General features: G+C 39.5%; 1 protein-coding gene across 4 annotated transcripts in view; it reads right to left on the reverse strand.

The window, feature by feature from the left end:
- Window positions 1-23,782, reverse strand: part of nfic (nuclear factor I/C) — a 475,870-nt gene that overhangs the window by 205,908 nt on the left and 246,180 nt on the right. For all 4 annotated transcript variants that reach the window (XM_060845893.1, XM_060845894.1, XM_060845896.1 and 1 more), the window contains exon 3: window positions 4,084-4,155. In XM_060845893.1, coding sequence (XP_060701876.1) covers window positions 4,084-4,155 — 72 coding nt within the window. The remainder of the gene's footprint in view (window positions 1-4,083; window positions 4,156-23,782) is intronic.

The raw sequence follows: 23,782 nt of genomic DNA on the forward strand, positions 1-23,782 counted from the left end.
CATGACTTTTCACTCTATGCGGCCCTGGTATGGCTTTATGTCTGTCTATTAATCTGAATGAGCAGGAAGTTCTAAGCTGGCAAGCACCCTTGTGGGATATCCAGGCCCCACGTTTTTGACTTCCGGCAAAAGGTCAGCATCTGAAACGTTAACTTGGCTGCTGCCCTGTACAATTTGACGGACTTGTGGCATATTTCCAACATTTTCTATTTTTGGTTCAAATCTCTGACATCTGTACTTTCTTTGACAAATATTTAGTGTTGTGCACAGCAAATTGTAATATTAGAGCAAATTCAGAGAAATCGCATAGAACAAGTATGACTGGCAATCTACTAGCATAGCGGATTGTCAATGACATTCATTTAAGTGATTCGATCAATCTATTATTGTTTTAACATCTTAACTGTGATCTAACTGCTAAGATGCATGATTGGAAATGTGTTACAGGAAAGCACCAAGCTGTGAACAGGTCAGATAATCCCTAAAAGAACTGTGGATTCTGTAAATCAGAGACAAAAATAGAAATGGCTGGAAAAGCTCAGCAGCTCCTGTGAAGAGAATTCAGAGTTAACATTTCAGGTCAAGTGAACCTGCCTCAGAACTGATGCTGCCAGATCTTCTGAACTTATGCAGCAATTTCTATTTTTGTCTCAGCTAATCTTGATGCGTTTTAACAATCAGGTCACAGGGATTAAAAAACTAAAACAGACTAATGTTTCATGCTTACTTTAGGACCCAAGTAATTCTTGATCAAGTACAACACTGGATGTATTCTACGAAATTGATGGGATACGAGCTGAATGAAATCCTTCACACATTATCTCTTGACATCATTAACTTTCAAATGATGATAGTTAACATTTATGCAAAACTAAATAATTCAATGATCGCAAGTGGAAAGGTTCTTCACCAGTAAGTGAATAATTCAAAACAAAAAGTTGTGTGAGACTGCTACTGAAACTTTACCACCAACATCAATGTGACAGTCAAAATGAAAGATCTAGGCCATAAAAATTAATCTCCACCTTCAAACCCACAAGAGGTTTACACACTCGGGTCTCAGAACGTCAATGTTTTTAGCAGGCTGGAGCACTCCTGAAAAAGGCCAGCAAGTTCACCTGAAAAACTCTTGACTAAGTGTTGTTGCATAACTTACCACACCTGAGGCCTTACCTCCACACCAACCACCCTGAAGCAAGCTGGACAAATCTCTCGAAAGCCTCCTTACAAAGGGAAATGCCTTCATTTCTTTAAAAGGTGGTCAGCTCTCCGAAGTCCAGGCTTCACCCTGGACTAAATTCGAAGTTTTGCCTTTTAATTACTGAAGGGCAGTCTGGTGCACCTAATCGGATTGTTTATACCTGTGCTGTCCCTCCATCAGTTCCCAAAAGAGGATTCTAATGTAGGAAAATAGACAGCTTATGTCCATTCACATGCATCCATTATTTAACATGATGGAGGAAAGAGAGAGAGAGAGTGCACAGTTACATTGCGCCGTTTACTCTGTCAAAATATTCAAAAATTCCACTCCAGCAAAGGCTACACCTAGCATAGGTTTATTCCTGTGTTGTTTGTGCTTTGCCTCCCTCAGACGTGCACTCAGTGAAACCCTTTTAACTGCCACAACACCGTGACCTCCTCAACCCTCCAGCTCTTTGATCACATGATGAACGTCCCACTGACCAACCAGGTTGTACCCTCTACCTGTCTTCACCTAACCCCACTTCACCACCCTGCCCCCACCATCCTATTGACCTCCAGTTCCCCCTAAACCCAACCCCAGTCCTGAAGAAGTGTTACACATGTAACGTCAACTTCTCCTCCTCCAGATGCCGCCTGGCCTGCTGTGTTCTTCTAGCCCCCTGCCTGTCAATTTTGGATTCCAGCATCTGTAGTTTTGTTTTGTCTCTAACCTTGATGGACTTATCTGGCAGACTCTCACAAAAATTATATTATGAATCTGCTTCAATCCTCAAAATAAATACTACCCTCTAAGAAAATGAAAGAATCTTTAAGCATAAAAATATTAAAGATTCTCTAACATTATCTATATTAATTTTCAGCAGATTCAAGTTCACATATTCCAGTTATTCCCCAAGTATCTTTTATATTCATCGTTTTAGTTTATATTCTGGGAGATTGGCATCCATTAGCCTTGATTAATGCTCCAAAATCCAGAGTTCTTCTCCTGACAACGTCACAGCATGCCCAATTTTTATTGGTCAGCCTTCAGTTCAGTTACTGGGATAAATGTTGGACTTAGCAGTATTAATACAATGGCAATGCTAATAAATCAGAGCAAAAACAGTGTGCTGTAAAAGCTGTTGTGGATTATCAACTTTCAGCCTGTTAAATTGAGCTTGAGAAAGAGATTTCTCCTGCCCTCTTGACCCAGCTGTGAATGGGTGAAAGTACAGCATAGTTAAGGGAATATCTCTACATGGCAATTGCTGTATAATGGCAAACCCCAGCTAATCTATCATCCTGTGGGACTGATAGATGCTTAAGTAGCATTTAAAGATTAACTAGTATATAACTAATAACTTTTAAATGAATGATCAATGACTTCAAACTTTAATTTTGTATGCCTCTCTCTGCAGAGGTGCCTGCTGTGGAGAATATTTCCAGCATTTACTGTCTTTTTCCCAACTGCTCGCATCCACAGTATTTTGCTTTTGTACCTAGTGTTTTGAAATGAAACGGTGTCAACTGACACCAGTGTTCTAATTCCCTTGTTCTCTAATTTGTTTATCCTTACACATTTCACACCTCTGACCATTTACCTATAAACTGAACTCCAATGTTGCAAAACCAGCTGATGGGTGAGATTAGAGGTGATACATAACACCAGTGATTTTCACAGCAGGTCATTTGTTTCAGGTGTGAAATGCTCAGATATTTGATAGCTGCATATAAATGGAAACAAGAAGATTGCTGTCACCTGACATTATTTGGAATTTCAACATTAAATATTACTATCGAGCAGAAATACAACACCTATAATAATTATATGTATATTCACTGTGCAAATCTAGAGAAGAAAAATCAGGAGAAGCTGATGGGAAAAATATTCCTTCATGATGGGGGTAATAGCTATAATTGCAGAATTATAGATCCTTAGAGCCCTTAACTACAAACTGTTGTAATGGGTTCAGATAGCTCTCAGTACAGATTTGTGTTAACCCAGACTGGAAAAGGGCTTCTGTTTTTTTTCAAAAATAGCAGGTAGCAGCAATCTCGTTGTTTTAGGCTTCATAAATAAAAGTGCCAAGACATTTCCTTTAGCTACTGACTTCTTTAACAGGCAATTATGTTTACCTTTCCTTCAGACTTTTATACATTGTTAGAGTCCAATGTGCTGCTGGAGCTGTTTTGGTGCACTAGTTTTAACTGAAGGTAAGACCTCCATGTGACTGAAACTGTGAAAATAATATTGTGCACTCATTGCTGAATATCCACAGTGAGTGGGAAAATAAACAATGGAAATTTCATTTAAAAGTTTATAGAGTTGATTAGAATAGTGGTGAAGACCAATTTCTTATCTACTATTTCATCACAGTGATAATTTAGCTGGCATTCTGATGGCAGACAGCACAGAAGAATGCAAAAATTATCCTACACACTTGCAATATTGCTTCTTCTCCATTTTATATCTAGATGAATGAAGTTTGAAATTTGCCTGAATGGTACACTGGTTGAGAACAAAACAACAAAATCTGAGTTCAGCAGAACTGACTGGTGAGCACAAATGGAACAATTAAACAGTGAAAGAGAAGGACATTCTATTGAATGTATAGATACATTGAGTGGGAAGGAAGTATAAACATCAGCAATATAGAGTGGGAAGAATCACTAAATACATCAATAACACTGCAAGCTGTGAAATACCACTATACATCAATAACTCAGAGAATAAAGGAAGTACTATAATCATAAATGTAGATATTTTCTAATTAGAGTTCTTACACACCTCTGGCATAGCATAAATTTGAATCCAGGCCTCCTGGTCCAGAGGAAGGGACTACCATTGCATCACAAACACCCTTACAACCATGCACAAATGTTACCAAACTCAATACTCACCAATTGTTCCTGTCTTGCTATCATCAGCTTCAGAGCCAATAGCAGGCCTTGGGCTGCCAGTCTGCTCTGGTTCTGTAAGAAAAAGAAGGTTTGGATGAGTGAAGAAAACTTAAAAATGACACATTGAAAAGCTAGAATAATAGTTCACTTATAAAAGTAAGATAAAGTTCATGCTCCCCAAACTCCCAGCAGGATACTGTGTTATACAGCAACCCCCAGGATGCATGTACAATGTTTGGGTAAATTCACCTCAGTATCCAGGTGCTATTTAGCAGAAAGTCACCTACTTGATCAATCTAATTAGATGCAGAGAGATTGTTTTCCAGTAGCTGGATAGTCTGGAATGAGGGTTTATAATTTCAGGATAAGGGGTCAACCACTTAGTATAGGGATAAGGTGAAATTCTTTCATACAGAAAATTTGAAATCTTTGGAATCCCATATCTCAGAGGATGTTGATACTCAGTTGTCAAACATATTCAATACTGGGGTCAATGGAATTTTTTGGGAGCAAAGGGAAACAAAGTATGTGGGAATATGATGGAAAAATGGAGTTGTTGTAAACATTCAGCATGATCTTAATAAGTAATGCAGCAAGGCACAATAGATGTATGGTCTATTTCTGTAACAATGTTTATTTTCTCAATGCCTCCAGAATTAATTTGATTCTGGATTCAGTAAATATTGCTCAAAGCTGCATATTTAAAGAAAAGTGACAGAAAATGGATTGTAGATAAATCTATGGGCGGCACGGTGGCACAGTGGTTAGCACTGCTGCCTCACAGCGGCTGTAGACCTGGGTTCAATTCCCGACTCAGGCGACTGACTGTGTGGAGTTTACACGTTCTCCCCGTGTCTGCGTGGGTTTCCTCCGGGTGCTCCGGTTTCCTCCCACAGTCCAAAGATGTGCGGGTCAGGTGAATTGGCCAAGCTAAATTGCCCGTAGTGTTAGGTAAGGGGTAAATGTAGGGGTATGGGTGGGTTGCGCTTCGGCGGGTCGGTGTGGACTTGTTGGGCCGAAGGGCCTGTTTCCACACTGTAAGTCTAGTCTAATCTAATCAAAAAAATATCTCCTTAATATAATCAACTCCACTGATTTATTTAAAAATTCTGGGAGATCAGAATTTGACTTTGATGATGTAATATGGGAAGCAAATTATTAAATCTTGCATCAATTTTATTTCCATTGTCTTCAATCAACAACATTGATCTAAAACATTTTTTTAACAGTGCATGAGTGTTTTATATTGGAGACGACAAATTCACAATATCTTAACGTAGCCAACTTCATGCAGCCTATTTGAGAAATTTTAGTTTGCTACACTGCTCCGTGCTTGCACACCTTACAGGAAATTACTTGGGACATTACAAACATAACATTTTTAACAAAATCTTTACATTGATCAGTTAATAAAACAGCATCCAACAATATAAAGAAGGTTCTTAGCCAAAAGGTCCAGTCCCACCTGCACAGGAAACATATCATAACATGTTTGAACACATTGATTAAAATAACTCCAACAATATATAAAGGGAAGTTCTGATAGTCGCTTTGTTTTGCAACTTAGATGCATTGCTCCTCTACAGACTAATTTTTTCTGTATATCAGACCAAAAAGAAGCAAGACCTCCTGGAAAAGGGAATTTCTCTCCATTTTATAGTCAATTTGAGCCACCAACCTTGAGTCCTATTCCAGTTTCAGTTTATCCCTGGTACTAAACTTGTGGAACATGAATACCCTATTCAATATTGTATTGCAACCCTGCAGAGAACATGTAAACACCATGTTCCTACAATGGTTGACGGTTTTGATAATACAGTCAAGGAGTCAGAGCCATATATTTCTAGTCATGCAATGTGACATAACATAATTTGATAATTATATGATTAAGCAACTCATTTTATGAATGGAACAGACTGGAAATTGGAACCACAATGAAACACTCGGTGTAAATGGTGTTGCAGATAACTCAACAAAACAGTATCATCTTTAGCACACAGCTAAGTTAATTTCCAATTTGATCATTTCTTGACTAAAATATTTGTTCTTTCCATATTCCTTCACTCAGACTTTTCATGACACTGATTGCAAAAAGGATGTGTATTTTTGTCACTTTTTGAACAATAGCTATAAAAATGAAATAACCAGACTGATTTCAAATGACACGGGACACCGAAACCTAAAGTCTGTCACTTTCTTTTCTACTTTTTATTGCATGTCTGTTAGGAAATAGCTCAATCAGGTACGGAATAAGAAAGGAACATCAAGTATTGTTGATTTGGACAATTTGTAAAAAGAACTTGCAGTCAGGAGAAACAATATAACCTAGCTATTTAAAAGAAATGTGTTGAATTTATTCACAGCTTTTTATGACATGTATTACTACTCAAAAAGCTCAGTCCATGCAGCAGTCACAAGAGAATGAGAATGTTGACTACAAAGTCAACTGTTGTTCTTTGGATTAGGCTAGTTTCAGAGAGTGCTGAGGCTTTGTTGATTGTTTGGACATGAAATCAAATACCCTAAAAGACAAATGGAACAGTACGCAATAAATTCATTTGTTTTACTTGACGGATCATAACCGATCTTATAATCGCCAGAATGATGACTGCAACCAGGATACTGGACTAATACAAGATGGCTACATGCTCTAGGGTTGGTAAGTCAAATTCAAGTTGAACAGCCTCTTTATCTAAACATGCCTCATGATCTTGTGTGAAATTTTTAATCTTTTTAAGACCTCTGGTATAATGAAAAAGACACACATTGTTATGAAAATATCTATTTTTTTAAAAAGATCTGGCTGTTGAATTAAATTGTTGGCAACAATGTATTTTCTCACCAACAGTGGTTTCTCTTCCAAGAATACCATTTGGTGGGAGTATAAAATAGAATGCAAAATCTCAAAACTATAATTCAATTTGAAATTAATATTGAGTTTGATAATGAATTTTATTAATGATCTAGAAGTGTGATGGCATATATTAACATATATTTGGATCCACATTGCTGTATGTAACATCAACAGTTAAGCTTTAAGTTAAGCAACTGACAGATAACTTGAGTTTATATTTGTTTTCACCGCAGTACAGTCGGATGCAATTATTTAGCAAAAATAAAGCTCTGAATGACCAAGTACACTAAATACTGTATAATTGCCAGTGTTGAGAGGTGTGAGATTTCTATTGCACAATCTCAAAGCGAAAAGATAGCATTTGTAATTCTGATTGTACTAGATAGGAGACAACTGAGACACTTACATAGAGTGAGAGTTTGGGGAAATTTTTATTTCATTGATTATCATAATAGAAACTGATTGCCTTTAAGAGGGAGAAAAGCAAACTATAGAAAGACTTGAAATAGGGGAAGGTGTAAACTTACAGGAGAAAATGTCTGTATAGCTCTAAAGTGGAATAATCAGTGGCAGACCTGATGACAAAGATAGAGTGGAGATGTGCTAGTCAACAAATCATCCAATTATCATCTAGATTCAATTATTTCAATGCAACAAAGGTCTGGATGAGACAACACATTGCTTAATAATTACCTTTGTGCAGTTCTATTGCATCGTGTTATACAACATGTGAGCAGGGTACAGACGCAATGCAATAAAACTAATGCAGTAACATTTGGTGTGGCAATGACAAGCGTTGAAAATGTTAACAAGTGACTATAGTTAAGAAGAGATTACTTTTTCATGGTAAATACAATAATTTATGATAGTGTTCTTTAAATCATGTGTTTAGTCCAGAATGCAAGTTAAGCTTGATAAAAGGGTGTGAACTTTTACAAGTAGCATTCTTAATGTTGAGTATATCACGTGCTAAAGGAAAGTGGTATCGTGACGATTTCAGAAAGATGAAGCAAGATTCATTTAAGATGTGTCTGGACAGATGCATGAGTAAGACCATAAGACATAGGACTGGAAGTAAGGCCATTCGGCTCATCGAGTCCACTCCGCCATTCAATCATGGCTGATGAGCATTTTAACTCTACTTACCTGCATTCTCCCCGTAGCCCTTAATTCCTTGTGACATCAAGAATTTATCAATCTCTGCCTTGAAGACATTTAGCGTCCCGGCCTCCACTGCACTCTGCAGCAATGAATTCCACAGGCCCATCACTCTCTGGCTTAAGAAATGTCTCCGCATTTTGTTCTGAATTTATCCCCTCTAATTCTCAGGCTGTGTCCACGGGTCCTTGTCTCCTCGCCTAACGGAAACAATTTCCTAGCGTCCACCCTTTCTATTAAGTCTCCCCTTAATCTTCTAAACTCCAATGAATACAATACATTGCATTTGCTTTCTTAATCATGGACTCAACCTGCATGTTTACCTTTCGAGAATCCATGACTAGCACTCCCAGATCCCTTTTATCCCAACTCTCTGCCTTCTGTCAGACAGCCAATCCTCAATCCATACCAGTTCGAGCTCACCTCGAACACCATGGGCCCTCACCTTACTCAGCAGCCTCCCGTTCGGCACCTTATCAAAGGCCTTTTGGAAGTCTAGATAGACCACACCCACTGGGTTTCCCTGGTCTAACCTACTTGTCACCTCTTCAAAGAATTCCAACAGGTTTGTCAGGGACGTCCTCCCCTTACTAAATTCATGTTGACTTGTTCTAATCCGGGTAAAAAATGAGGTCTGCAGATGCTGGAGATCACAGCTGCAAATGTGTTGCTGGTCAAAGCACAGCAGGTTAGGCAGCATCTCAGGAATAGAGAATTCGACGTTTCGAGCATAAGCCCTTCATCAGGAAATTCCTGATGAAGGGCTTATGCTCGAAACGTCGAATTCTCTATTCCTGAGATGCTGCCTAACCTGCTGTGCTTTGACCAGCAACACATTTGCAGTTGTTCTAATCCGGCCCTGCTCTTCCAAGAATTTAGAAACCTCATCCTTAATGATGGATTCTAGAATTTTACCAACAACCGAGGTTAGGTTAATTGGCCTATAATTTTCCAACTTTTGTCTTGATCCTTTCTTGAACAAGGGGGTTACAACAGCGATTTTCCAATCATCCGGGACTTTCCTTGACTCCAGTGACTATTGAAAGATCTCAACCAATGCCTCCGCTATTTCCTCAGCCACCTCTCTTAGAACTCTAGAATGTAGCCCAGCGAGGCCAGGAGATTTATCAATTTTCAGACTTTCTAGCTTTTCTAGCACTTTCTCTTTTATAATGGCAACCATACTCAACTCAGCCCCGAGTCCCTTTAGTTGTTGGGATATTACTCATGTCTTCCACTGTGATGACTGACGCAGAGTACGTATTAAGTTCTCCAGCTATTTCCTTATCTCCCATCACGAGGCTTCCAGCATCAGTTTGAAGTGGCCCAATGTCTACATTTGCCTGTCATTTGTTTCTTATTTATTGAAAGAAACTTTTACTATCACTTCTAATATTACGGCTAGCCTACCTTCATATTTGATCCTCTCCTTCCTTATTTCTCTCTTTGTTATCCTCTGCTTGTTTTTGTAGCCTTCCCAATCTTCTGATTTCCCACTGCTCTTAGCCACTTTATAGGATCTCTCTTTTTCTTTGATACATTTCCTGACTTCCTTTGTCAGCTATGGCTGTCTAATCCCTCCCTGGATAATCTTTCTTTTCTTGGGGATGAGCTTCTGTACAGTGTCCTCAATTATACCCACAAACTCCAGCCATTTTTGCTCTACTGTCTTCCCAGCTACGCTCTGCTTCCAGTCTATTTTTGTCAGTTCCTCTCTCAAGCCCTCATAATTACCCTTACTTAACTGTAACACCATTACGTCCGATTTTGCCTTCTCAGAGAAAATTCATAAAGCCAAAGTTGATGGGAAGCAAAGGGATTAGATTACTTACAGTGTGGAAACAGGCCCTTCGGCCCAACAAGTCCACACCGACCCGCCGAAGCGCAACCCACCCATACCCCTACATACACCCCTTACCTAACACTACGGACAATTTAGCATGGCCAATTCACCTGGCCCGCACATCTTTGGATTGTGGGAGGAAACCGGAGCACCCGGAGGAAACCCACGCAGACACGGGGAGAACGTGCAAACTCCACACAGTCAGTCGCCTGAGTCGGGAATTGAACCCGGGTCTCAGGCGCTGTGAGGCAGCAGTGCTAACCACTGTGCCACCGTGCCGCCCACTAAATACAGATGCTTAGGAATTGGGCGACAGGTTTAGACAGTTAGGTTTGGATCGGCTCGGGCTTGGGGGGGGGGGTGGGTCGAAGGACTGTAAATTTTCTTTGTTCTAAGATAGTTCTGCCTTCACAGATCCCTCAAGGGGAGCAACTCCTCTGACCCCTCGCTATGTAGCACTACTGTGAATAATCTCATGGAATATGTCTCTGTTTTTTCTTATGTAACAACAAAACATAACTTCATCAAATATTCCTCTCGAGTGTACTTTGACAACCAAATAAAACATGGTCCTGAGAGGTATATTCAGCCATACAATTACAGTGTTGCCACACTAGGCAAACAGAAAATCTCTGTCTCCATTGTTAGAAAAATGTGAAATAATATAAACAGCAGTGTGTTTGATAAACAATTTATAAACAAAAATTCCAAAATAGTAAACAGCCTTTTTGGGCAATAACTCCCCAAATTTCTCTGACTGAATTGATTTTGCTTGTTCAATATGACATGTCTTATCTGTGCAGAGTTGTAATTATTAGAGTTTGCATAAGATGTCCACATGCAGATAAAAAAAAGGATGCTAAATTTGATCGTACCCTGAAATAGGCACATAGAACACCCTTCACAATTATCTCTGGTAACTGCAAAAGCACCACCTTGGGAGAATTCATACTCAAGATCTTCCTCAAAGGACTGAGATGAGCTGTCCAGTTTGAAAGTCCAATGAAGCTGGCTGATAAAGTCTCAGAGATATACAGCACAGAAACAGACCCTTAGGTTTGGTAAAATGCCTGAAGCATTGGAAAGCCTGGAAGAAAACTTAAGTTCACCATCGAGGTGTGCAGAAGTGGCTGATACTAACTTGACACGGGGTTTGCAACAGTCATTCTTATCAACATGAATGTGGAGGCCAATTCCATTAACATACTTATGCACACAACCATGACACAACTAATGTTATAGCTCCCTTTGCAGAACAAGCAGAATACACTCAAAATTTCAGTCTTCCAATGGAAGCTGTGATTACTGTCATGCAGAGTCAACCTTTGGCCATGTAAGCAGAGATGGTTAACATCATGACTGAGGATGAAAGTATGCAATGGGATGTGACAGTGGACCAGAATTCTGTCCTCCAATAAACCATTAGATTGCTGTAATGCTATTCTGAAGGTACAAACCTGTTCGTAGAGAAGATTCCAATCTCTTTCTAAACTTCCCCACTCTAAGGAATCTTTGTACATGACTGAAGTTTCCCCTCCCTGGAATTATTTTCATGAATCATTTCAGTATTCACTCTGTTGTCTTTGAATCATTCGTAAAGCATGATACCCAGAACCAGATGTAATGCTCCACTTGAGCCCAAACCATTATTCTAAACATGTTTGATGTAACTTCCTTGCTTTTGCCCTGTCTCTGTTTGCAAAAACCACAATAAACAATTTATATTCAAAAACCTATGGTATATCAAGACAGATTTTACTCTGGGATCTGAGTTGTACAGTATGATCATCAGTTTGGATTGTAAAATATGACTTTTATTGCAGGCAGCTTAACACTAGAGTCACCCACCATGTCTTGTGAGGATAGCCTTGCAATGCAGTAGTCACACTGTGATATGCTGTGGTAATTCAAATGAAGATGAACAATGAAATAATTAAGAATTAGGCATCATAGCTGCTGTCAGGATATCAAACATTCACTGCCCATAGCAATACACTAGCTAGACTTTGAAGGAATGGAATCCCTTTCATTTTTGCATCAGTCAAAGTTGACATGATATGCCCACAAAGTGATGGGCATCCAGCACTGGCACCCTGAGGAACAGTTGGAATTCTAGTGAAGCTTCCTGCTCACTTTGATTCTCTCTGATGAGAGAGAATGAAATATACTTAAGTTTTATTTAAACACTGAGCCTCAGTGACCACTCTTATGCAACAGAGAATGATACAATGTGAGAGACTGCTCCAGGGTGGATGGAACCCTGGCAAAGTAGGCCTCATATTGTTCTGTAGTTTAATTTGGGGCTGCAGCAAGAGGCGGATTTCAGTGAGAACATCCTTATTGAAGTGCTGATATTTCCTAGACTTTTCCATCCTGATATTCAAATAGGGGAATCACTCCTCAAAACACTTGCAGGTATATATCCTCTTTCTTCCTCCAGCATCCCCTCCCTCTTCCAGCAGCCTACCATGATGTGCTTGATCTTGTTGCATTTTACGGGGAATGGCTACTGGTGCACTCATGTCTGGAGACAAATGGTTTGAAGCAGAAATCTTGAAGTCAGCATGAAATCCTTCACCTGCCTCACCATTCCACGTAGACATTTACAACTTTAAGCAAGAAGCACTTCCAGGACAGAAGCAACAGCCAAAAGAAATGATGAGTAACCTGATTGTTGATTAGTTGATAATCAGTTTTCTTGTATTGATGTGATATGTTTTCTGCTGCTTAAGGCATGATCAGCTGTGTGCAGCTAAGTGAAGGCATTAGCTTAGGTACTAAACTCCAAAGTGGTACTGATGACATCAAATTTACACTTGATGTAACAATCTACCTGTGCATGTAGTCTCGTGCAAATTCCATCAACAAGCCAGCCAAGGCAAATCATCTCAAAGTGCATGTGTGCATCACAGGTATCACCCTGGTGACATCATGTTTACAAAAAAAGTGCAAATGAACCCAACATGATCATTGCTTTAAGGTTTAAGCCAGTGTAAATCCAATATATCAATGTTAAAGTTTCTATTCAATGAAAATTATGCATCCACTGAAATTTAATACTGGATCCTCAAACAATTAAACAAGATACTGGATAATGGACAAGGTGTTGTTTGTTATGCTATTTATTACATTATTGAAGCAGATCATTTAGTTTGTATGTTCAGCTGCTCCCATTACTTAAGAGCAAAGGCTAGGGAGCATTTAGTGACTCAAGTTGGCAATCAAGGGTCAGTGCGACTAATTTGGTAACAATTCTGGACCCACCCAAACATTTTGCTCTAACACCTCCCGGATAAATACTCAGGAACTATATGAAGTTCTGATTCTTACTTAAGTTGGAGACTTCTGTAAGCAGGGGAGCAAGGGAATTGCATAGTTGAATCTTCCCATGTAATTCACACATAGGTCGATGCATCATAACCTCCATGGGATCCCAATGTGGCAACTCTGAAATTCAGTCTCCGGTGAACTGGAGACCTGAAAATTAAGTCATTGCATACCACTATTCCTGAACAATACGCTATACAGTTTATGCCTTACAATTTAATTTAAAATATTAGATTCAATTTGCCTTTAGTGCAACCTTGGTCTGGTATGATTGTCTTTGTTCCATTGAACAAGTGCAGCATGACGTGGCAATGCCGTGGTCTCCATGGTAACAGGATGGACAGGATGCTCACAGAGCTTCACACGAATGTTATGTCAGCTGTGTAGTGTCGGCATGCTTTGTTCTCCATGTCTTTGGCACCACACCGAGCACAGCGGCAGTTATCAGACATCAGTTGCTATGGTTAAGCAGTCCGGTCACTACTGGCGAGTGTCTGTGTGCAGCTGTTTGAATTTTTCTTTACGTTGTTGATGGCTTTTACAAATGCAATTCTGCTCAGATTGTTATCTTGTGTGTAGAATGGATTGTTACATTACTAGCCTTGCTGGATTTATAAACCTTGAGGTGTGTTTGAGAGAATTCCTTGACTTCAAAGCCGTTTTACACGACATGGCTTATGTCTCTGAGGTGGTTTTGACTTTGGACCTGTCAAAGTGCGTAGTGTAATTTGATGTGTGAATTGAATTCAATTGAACGGTGTTAAACAATATGCATAGTATGTACTTAAGCTTCAAGTTAGCTACGGTAGGGCTACAAAAACTCTGAAGTACTTTTCTTTTAAAAAGGAATTTGAAACAAAGTGCAAAATGTAACCAATAAAGCAGTGGGCAAGGTAACATTATCTTATGTGGGACGTTTAGTGTAATTACGACTATCGACCTAAGTAATAGAATATAAATAAACCTTATTATGCAGTTTGGTACCAAATCGTTGACGCATCTGAAAGCAGTCACACAATTAATTACTAATCAGGTATAATGACTTTAATGTGGAGAACTACCTTGACAGCCACTCTATATCCATAACATCCTATCAATAGAGATAAAGTAAACATTCAGTTACTCTGTTTCCTTTCTCCATGGAGTTTTCGTGGAGAAATTTCACCAAGACCTCCAAAGGCATTTCTGCTCTTCCCTGAATGATACCCTTGCATTGAAATTTTGATTTTCACTAATATAGACAATAGGTGCTGGAGTAGGCCATTCGGTCCTTCGAGCCTGCACCACCATTCATTATGATCATGACTGATCATCCACAATCAGTATCCCGTTCCTGCCTTAGACTCATAACCCTCGATTCCTCTATCTTTAATGTGTTGAAATACCATAAAATGCTTCAATAAAACAATTATAAACTAACTATGAGAAATGGTTGGAGGCTTAGTCTGATTTTTTTAAAAAAACTAAGTTTGATGGGGTTTACAAAGAATTCGAAGATAGTGGGGCAGAAGTGTTTAGAATGTGGGGTCAAGGGAGTTGAGAACAGTGTGACCAAAGATGGAACAGAAGTTTCTCAACTGTTGTTGGATCAAAATTCTGGAATTTGCTGCATAAAACTCTTCAAAGCCTGTATGCAATATTTGAGAAGGCTTACCTCCACCTCCTGAAGAGCAAGTATAATAAATGGTTATTAGATCTTGCTAGGCACACCCATATCCTGATTTTTAAAAAAAAAATCATTTAAAGTAGGAAGAATACAGACCATAGAGCTGATGGAGATTTAAGAGGTAGAGAGAAACAAGATGGAAGGACCTGTTGATAACAGTAAGAATTTTCAAATTCCTCTTTGAGGTTAGGGAGTTGATAAATATTAGTGAGAGTAGGGGTGGTATATTGAAAAGGCTTACTGCACTATTGGATGAGACTAGTGGGGTTTTGGACCAGTTGTGATTTATAGAACCCATAAGAATAACTAAAAATACCAATGGAATAATCAAGTCTGACTGTAACAAAGGTTTCGGTAACAGTGGGGATGAGTTGGAACAGAAGCAAAAAATGAAAGTAGAAAAATGTGGTCTTCGTGGTGGTGAGAATATGTAGTTTGAAGCACAGTTCAGGGTGAAACAGGAAACTGAGGTTTTACACCAATGGACTCATTCTGGGAAAGTTATGTAAAATACTTGCAGATTAAACAGGCAGGTGGCAAATGTTTAATTATTGAACAAATACTTATGTACATGGGTGTAATTTTTCAGGGCCCATGGTGCTGACCTTGGAGGTGGGTGGCCTGAAACTTGTGAGGAGGCGCACTACAGCTCGTCAATGTACTGCCACCATTGTGAAATCTGAGCAAGTGGGGCGGATGTCTCCTAAACATTGCCTTGATAAGCCAATTTGCCAATGCTAGAGCACCTCATATTTACAGCTCATATCCAGGCCAACAGGCCAATTTCATCCTGTGGCAAGCTAGATGGCCACCTTTATGTCACCAAGAAGTGACAACACTTATAAAAGGGCAGAGTTGAAGCCATGACCAATCCAATGTAGGAGATACCTCTTTTAAGTGCTTGACTGAACAGTCGATAAGGCAGAGTGCAGCAAATGCACCTCCATTATGTGGTTGCTGAGACTCTAAAGTTGCTGTGCCTCTGATTGGGTAAGAAGCACCGAGAACCCACTCGCCATCATAAGTAGGCTGGTACCACCTTCAGGAGGACTGCCCTTCTGGTATTGATTCTGACGTGTGGATTTGGGCAGCATAGTTGTTCAATGGTTAGCATTGCTGCCTCACAGCTCCAGGGGAACCTGGGTTTGATTCTTCTCAGGTGAATGTCTGTGTGGAGTTTGCACAATCTCCCCTGTTTGTGTGGATTTCTGTTGAGTGCTCCGGTTTCCTCCCACAGTTCAAAGATGTGCAGGTTAGGTGGATTGGGTATGCTAAATTGCCCGTAGCATCCAGCGACATGCAGACTAGGTGGATTAGTCGTGGGGAATGCTGGGTTGTGGGGATAGGGTAGGAGGTAGGTCTGGATAGGATCATCTTTAGAGGATCAGTGTGAACACAATGGGCCATAAGGTCTGGTTCCACACTGTAGGAATTCTAATGATACATAGTCACAAAACTTCCAATAGAAATCCACGCAATGGAGTAGTACCTATAAACAGCCATGTATACTAAGTGAAACACACTAAAGAATATGGGTGAGAGGGAATCCTAGAAAATTAGAATCCACCTGGGAAGTGGTCTTAAGTAAATTGTTCAAGGTGTGAGCTGCCAAGTCCCCAGGTCTAAAAGGTCTTCATTCTAGGTTCTCAAAAGAAATGAGGGAAGAGCGGTAGAAGTAATCCATATGGACTTCAGCAAGACGTTCAACAAGGTTCCCCATGGGAGACTGGTTAGCAAGGTTATATCTCATGGAATACAGAGAGAACTTGCCATTTGGATACAGAATTGGCTGAATGTAGAAGACAGAGGGTGGCAGTGGACAGTTGCTTTTCAGACTGGAAGCTTCTGACCAGCAGAGTGCCACAAGGATTAGTGCTGAGTCCACTACTTTTCATTATGTTGTGGTTCTGCTCGCCGAGCTGGAAGTTTTTGCTGCAAACGTTTCGTTCCCTGGCTAGGGAACATCATCAGTGCTGTTGGAGCCTCGTGTGAAGCTCAAAACGTTTGCAGCAAAAACTTCCAGCTCGGCGAGCAGAACCACAACAACGGATACCCGAGCTACAAATCTTCAATCAGATTTTAAACTTTTCATTATTTATATAAATGACCTGGATGTGAGCTTAAGAGGTACAGTTGTAAGTTTGTAGATGACAACAATATTGAAGATGCAGTGGACAGCGAAGAAGGTTTCTTGAGATTACAACAGGATCTTGATCAGATGGGCCAATGGGCTAAGGAGTGGCAGATGGAGTTTAATTTAGACGACTGCGAGGTACTGCGTTTTGGGAAAGCAAATCTTAGCAGGACCTATTCACTTAATGGTGAAGTCCTAGGGAGTGTTGCTGAACAAAGAGAGCTTGTAGTGCAGGTTAACAGCTTCTTGAAAGTAGAGTTGCAGGTAGATAAGATAGTGAAGAAGGCATTTGGTATCTTTCCATTATCGGTCAGAATACTGAGTACAGGAGTTGGGAGGTTATGTTGCGGCTGTACAGGGCATTGGTTAGGCTACTGTTGGAATATTGCATGCAATTCTCATCTTCTTCCTATTGGAAGGATGTTGTGAAACTTGAAAGGGTTCAGAAAAGATTTACAAAGATGTTGCCAGAGTTAGGATGTTTGAGTTATAGGGAGAGACTGAATAGGCTGGGGCTATTTTCCCTGGAGTGTTGGAGACTAAGGGGTGACCTTATAGAGGTTTATAAAATCAAGAGGGGCATGGATAGGATGAGTAGTCAAGATCTTTTCCTCAGGGTAGGGGAGTCCAAAACTAGAGGGCATAGGTTTATGATGAAATGGGCAAGATTTAAAAGAGACCTAAGGGGCAACTTTTTCACACAGAGGGTGGTGTGTATATGGGATGAGCTACCAGAGGAAGTGGTGGAAACTAGTATATTTGCAACATTTAAAAGGCATCTGGATGGGTGTATGAATAGGAAGGGTTTGGTGGGATATGGGGCAGGTGCTGGCAAGTGGGACTAGATTAAGTTGAGATATTTGGTTGGCATGGATGAGTTATACTGAAGGGTCTGTTTCCATGCTGTACATCTCTACGACTCATAAGATAGCTGCTGTGTTGGTCTTAATTTTAAAATTCCTTAGATCCAGGGAAAGTTGCATTAGATTGGAATCAGACAGAAAGCAGGAAACTGTAGGCCAGATAGTTTAACATGTCACAGGGAAAATATTTGAAGGTATTATTCAAGACATTACCTCAAGTGCACTGCAATAATTGAGCAGAGTCAACATGGTTTTGTGAAATGAAAATCTTGTTTAACCAATATTTTGGAATTCATTTATTTATTAATGGATTGTGGGCATTTCTGGATCCAGCCAGGACGCATTGTGCATCCTGACTTACTCTTGGGAAGTTCCAAATGAGCTATCTTCTTGAATTACTTCAGCAGTGCTGTTAGGGATGGAATGCCAGGCTTTTAATTCGGTGGCCCTGATGCAATGTAGATATTTTTCCAAGCTAGGATTGTCTATGGCTTGGAGGGTTAACTTGCAAAACAGTGGTGTTCCTATATATCTGCTGCCATAGAGGTTGTGGCTTTGGAAGTGGTTGTCCAAAAGTTTTTGGCAAGTTGTTTAAGTGTATTTTGAAAATGGTATACATTGCTGTCACTGTGCATCGTTGGCTGGGGCAGAGACTGTTGAAAGTGTTCAATGGCATGCTAATCAAATGGGTTTTTAAAAATCCTGGATGGTGTCAAGCTTCATAAGTGTTAGAAAACTAAGGTTTCTGGGAAAGGAAAACTGATCTTGCAGTGAGTCAGCACGCAACTGTAGCATTGTTAGGATCCTGTATATGTTTTCTTCTTGCGAACACAGAGTCAGGATTTCCACATTACTACTGGATACATTCGTGTTTACATTGGACTGTATTGTTGGACAGAGATAAGAAGCAATTTTACAAAGTCTGAAGTGTCATCAATAAACTAGTTAATTTTTACTAGCAATCAACTTTTACTTTCTGTCAGAGATTACCTGGTTTTGTTATATTACAAAAATTCACCAATTTTCTTGGGAGGCATTCATGTTCAATGCAGCCTCATTATTTATACTGCTTTCACATAAGGTGGCAGGCTGCTGATGGGCTGCATCTCATTTTCCATCAAGCAGCACCAATACATCTGTTATAGTCCAATTAATTTTACTCCATTGAAATGTGCAAAATGCATCCCTTGCCACGAGAATTTAGCAAATATTTAATGTTAGAATAATAGATTGGGGCTGAGACTTGATTTCTGCAGCACTGAAATGTTGATAAACCTCCAGACTATTGAGAGCCTCGTGCTATCTACTAGTCAGGGCACTGGGAACACAGCCTGCTGAGTTGACAGCTATGAACTCTTGAAATGTTGAACCAGCCATCTGACTTCCAGATGTTGTATCAAGTGGATCAGGCACAAGAACTTCATGTTTGGGATGTGACCTTGGTAAGCTGGCTGCTTATAAGCATACAGCGTTAAAAAACTGAATTTCACCGAATCCAATACAGCTGGTAAAGCAGCAGTAAAGTCTAAGGTCACAGTTCACCATTTGAATTACTTGGCTTTACTTGCCCACATTCCCAGAACAGAAGCCTGCTATTTAGCAAAAAGGGAATTGTGGGGAAAAAAAAGCAATTTGTGTTAACACAAAAAATAATGAAATGAATGATGGCTCAAACTTTAATGCTCTCGGTTCTTAACATATGGGAAAGACCATATCGATTTATTCTCCATTAATCTCCTCACTCATTCTCCAAGCAACCAGACTACAAATACTCCCGCTTAAAGAGGATAGAAATGTTTCATGCTGCTGCATTATTTTAACACTCTAGAGTATTACAGTAATGGCAGAAGACAGGATATTGCCAATTAGACAAAGTGCATTGTGCAAAGCTGAGTTACTATAACATAGCAAAGTTGCAAAGGCTTGTCCTGGATTTTCTGAAAACACGATGACAGAAATCAATTTTCCGAAAAGAAAGTGTTCATCCTTATCAATATGTCTGTTCCCTTTAGATTTTTCTATGATAAAAATCATTGTATACAAGCTATTTTTAGTTGTTGATATGTGAATGCTTTTAAAATAAAATTTGATGCGCAGAAAAAGTCGGGAGCACAGTCACTTGGGAAGAGACCAATCTTCTTCCAGGCCTGGAAATTGCTTAAACAGCAACCAATGGTGAAGCACACAGGGGTTTAATTTTTTTTGGAGGGGGTGTAGGGAGTGGAAATGAAGGAAAGCTGTTTATTTGCTTTTAAGTTCTTGGCCACCTGCCCAGCAGAGTCTATTGTTGCTTAAACATCCTTTACTGGAGCAAGTTTTCAAATTCCTGCTTTGAGAACAGTTTGGTTTATCACTTAAGTCTTCAGAAATAAATCAAAATCAAAACCCTGCAAATCAAAACACAGCCCCTAAAATCAAAAAGAGCCTCCTGAATAAATCTTAGAAACAGCCTTTGGAAATAAAACCAGAAAATGACCCTGGATTATTAGCAATCTGCACAACAACTTTCAGTTTACTACTCTCCTCTAGCAGAATACATCTCCATCATGACCATTACTCTAGTACAAGGAAGGCAACAAACTATTCAGGAATGATAGATGACTTAGACTAAATATGTGTCAGGTTACAGGCAGCAAAAAACTGAAGAAACTTGATTATGGAGGGTAGAAAATGGGACACTAGCCAGTCGAAAATTGTAATAATCAAGTCCTGATATGATAAAACCAATAGTGACACTTTCAACAACAGGATGAGTTAAGGCCGGGTGGAGATGGGCAATATTACAGAGGTGGAAGAAAACAGTTTTATGAAGTTGAATCTAACTTTGGGATCAAATTGGATACGAAAATATTCAACTTCATTCATAAGCAGTAGTCAGGAAGTAGGATAATACTGAAAGCTACAAAAGATTTCGTGGTAGAGTTTGAAGAGAAAGAACAACCATCATGACAAATCTGAGGCAGTGGAGGGGTTGATTGACATGGTGGTGACACAGATCTGTGTACTGTCAGCATATATGTATTACTTGATGCACTTTTGGATGATGCCACTGAGAGACAGTCCCTCTACGTTTATTGTGAGTGGTTTGTAACAAAAATTAATTCCAGTTATTTGCTTGATTTTTGATAACTTGCTAATTTCTCCCAATTTGTTTTTCAATGGTGTCCACCTATCACCACATATTTTAATGCTTGTTGAAGCAACAAGTGTGAAGTGGTAATCCAGAGTGCACTTTTGGCAGTGACGTGATATCAGGAAAAGGCTTTGGTCTGATTGAGCCGCTTAAGGTTTCCTATTCCTTGGCTGCACCCTGACTGCAGGAACAGGATATTATAATGCAGAGTGGAGACACAACATGAACTCCCATAGCATCTCAGAGCTGCACTGCATTCTCTGATCTGTTGCTCAGATGGTCAAGCTCAAGTATAAACATCAAAATCCACCACACAACACTAGCGTAATGGGAATTAAATACCTGTGGTCTTTCCAGCATATCCCTTGCATAACTTCAGCATATGCCTGGCAGATAGGCCAACAATTAGGCTGGACACAAATCCATCAAATTTGTCAATGTGTTTTACACCAAAAGATTTAGAAATTCCTTGGACATAGTACATGGAGGAAGCCTACTCTTGACATTTTGTGTTTCAAAACATATGCAGCAGTACATCCCAGGAAGGACATCACAGACACAGCTCTGGGCTGAAGCATTTGGGATTCAACCACGATACATCCAAAAATAACAAAGATTCCACAAAGTCAGCAGCCCACATGCTTTCTCTGTTGGTGCCTGCATTAAGTACTATTTTAAATTCTACAATTGCAACATGAAACCTGACTTCATTCTCCCTTAGTACCTTCCCAATTCAACTCCTCATCATTTAACTTGCCCTTGCTCCAAGGTTCTCTTGTATTTTAATTGCTGCTCTCCTTGGCATCATATATTCACCTTATTATTATATTGACTTATGTTGTAAAACTCTGAATACTTTCCAGCCAAACTCCATTGCCCTGAGTTTTTACTATGGGTTTTGCAACTATATATAGTTCCTAAACTCTCACTAACCAGGATAAAGATAAGCAATGTAGTCCTCTTGGAGGTGGTACCATCATCCTATGATGGTGGATTGATTCTTGGTGCTCCCATTCTATCTTCCCAATACTCCATTCCCAATATCTACTATCTCTGCAAAATTTGGGAATTTGGTTACCACCCAACTCTAAGGTCACCTTTTCCTATTTCTACATGACCATTAGAACCATGACCATCTTGGTTTTACTTATTTATGATATTCTATATAAGTTTCTCATCACTATGTTGAACCATTGACATCTTTTTTAACTTTAAAGTGAAGTTTCACTATGGTTGCTGTCAAGTTGTCATTAAATAGAACCTTTGCCAGCTCGACATTGGCAAAATTGAGGGATCACTGAGGTTAAACCAGACAGTCTACACCTGAAATATTTTGGGCCTACCCTGCCATTTTTCCACAGTTAGTGTTCCCCCACAAAAACAGAGCTTACACACAGACCACCAGTCTCAAAAGCACATAGCTCTCCTTGTGTGGTTGCTGAGACTCCAGAGTCGCTAACCCTCTGAGTGTGCAAGAATTACCAAGAACCAACCCACATAGTAAAAATCTCCATGGCAAGGGCGCTTGGGTGGAATGTATCCAGACACAACTGTGCATAGTCAATTAAAAGACATCAAAAGTTATGAATGAAAGCAAACCATGGAACTCAAATACAAACTGATAAGAATGTGACAGTACAGTACTAATCATTGTATTAGCACAATGCATAGGGATGGTCTAAGTTCAGGTAACTAGCATGTAGAAGCCATTTGAGTAGATTAGACTGACAAAAGTGAGAAGTTACATGTGGCAGTAGTGTACAATTCACTTAATAGTCACCATGAAGTAGGGTGCAGTATAAAGAAAGAAATTTTGGGAGTTCATTAGAAAGGTACAGAGATAATTGTGGTGCATCATAATCTGAATTATCAGATAGGCAAAGATAGCATAGATGAGGAGTTCAAAGAGTTTTTGGGATACATTAGAGAGCAGGCAACACTAGACCTGTTCTCCAATGAAGTAGTATTAATTAATGATGTCTTAAAGAAGGCACCCTAGGTTGCAGCGATCTTAATATTATTGAATTTACATTTAGTTTGAGGGAGAGAACAGTGTGTCCAAGACTAGTATTTTAAAAGTTAATGACAATTAAGAAAGGAGTGCGAGCTAAACTGAACTTGCAACTTAAATTAAGGGTTAGGTCAATAGAAATGTAGTGACTGGCATCTGAAGGGGCATTTCAGAAGACAAATAATGGATCCATTTCAATCCAAAAGAAAAATTCCAAAGAGAGAATTCACCATCCATAGTTTATTGTAAGTTTAAAATTGTATCAAACTTGAAGAAAAAAGCATGTAATTATTCAAAGATCTGAAGAATGAACATTTTAAAATTTAAAGAGTCCTGCTGATTGGAGCTTAGACTCAGTCCTTGACTCCATCTAAATGAAAACATCTTACTGCTATATTCATATCATCAATCTTAGAATCACTACTGTTAAAGTCTTTACTCTGACTTTTCTCCTTTTTCAAGACATTAACTCAGAAACAAACTTCAACCAAAACTTCAGAGCCTGCTTACTATCATGCTTAAAACTCAATTTAGCCATCATCCTTAGCCTCTCCAATTTCCACTGACTCTTCACACCTCAATCTGTATACTTCCTCATTTTGCCATACTCTTCCACCTCCTCCACTCCTACTTCACATTTCCCATCGTTCCTTTTCCAGCAATAATCAACTGAATATTTTCAGCTTTCTCTCCTTTAGCATTTGTGACAA

Source organism: Hemiscyllium ocellatum, chromosome 28, assembly GCF_020745735.1.
Source record: "Hemiscyllium ocellatum isolate sHemOce1 chromosome 28, sHemOce1.pat.X.cur, whole genome shotgun sequence".
Taxonomy (NCBI): domain Eukaryota; kingdom Metazoa; phylum Chordata; class Chondrichthyes; order Orectolobiformes; family Hemiscylliidae; genus Hemiscyllium; species Hemiscyllium ocellatum.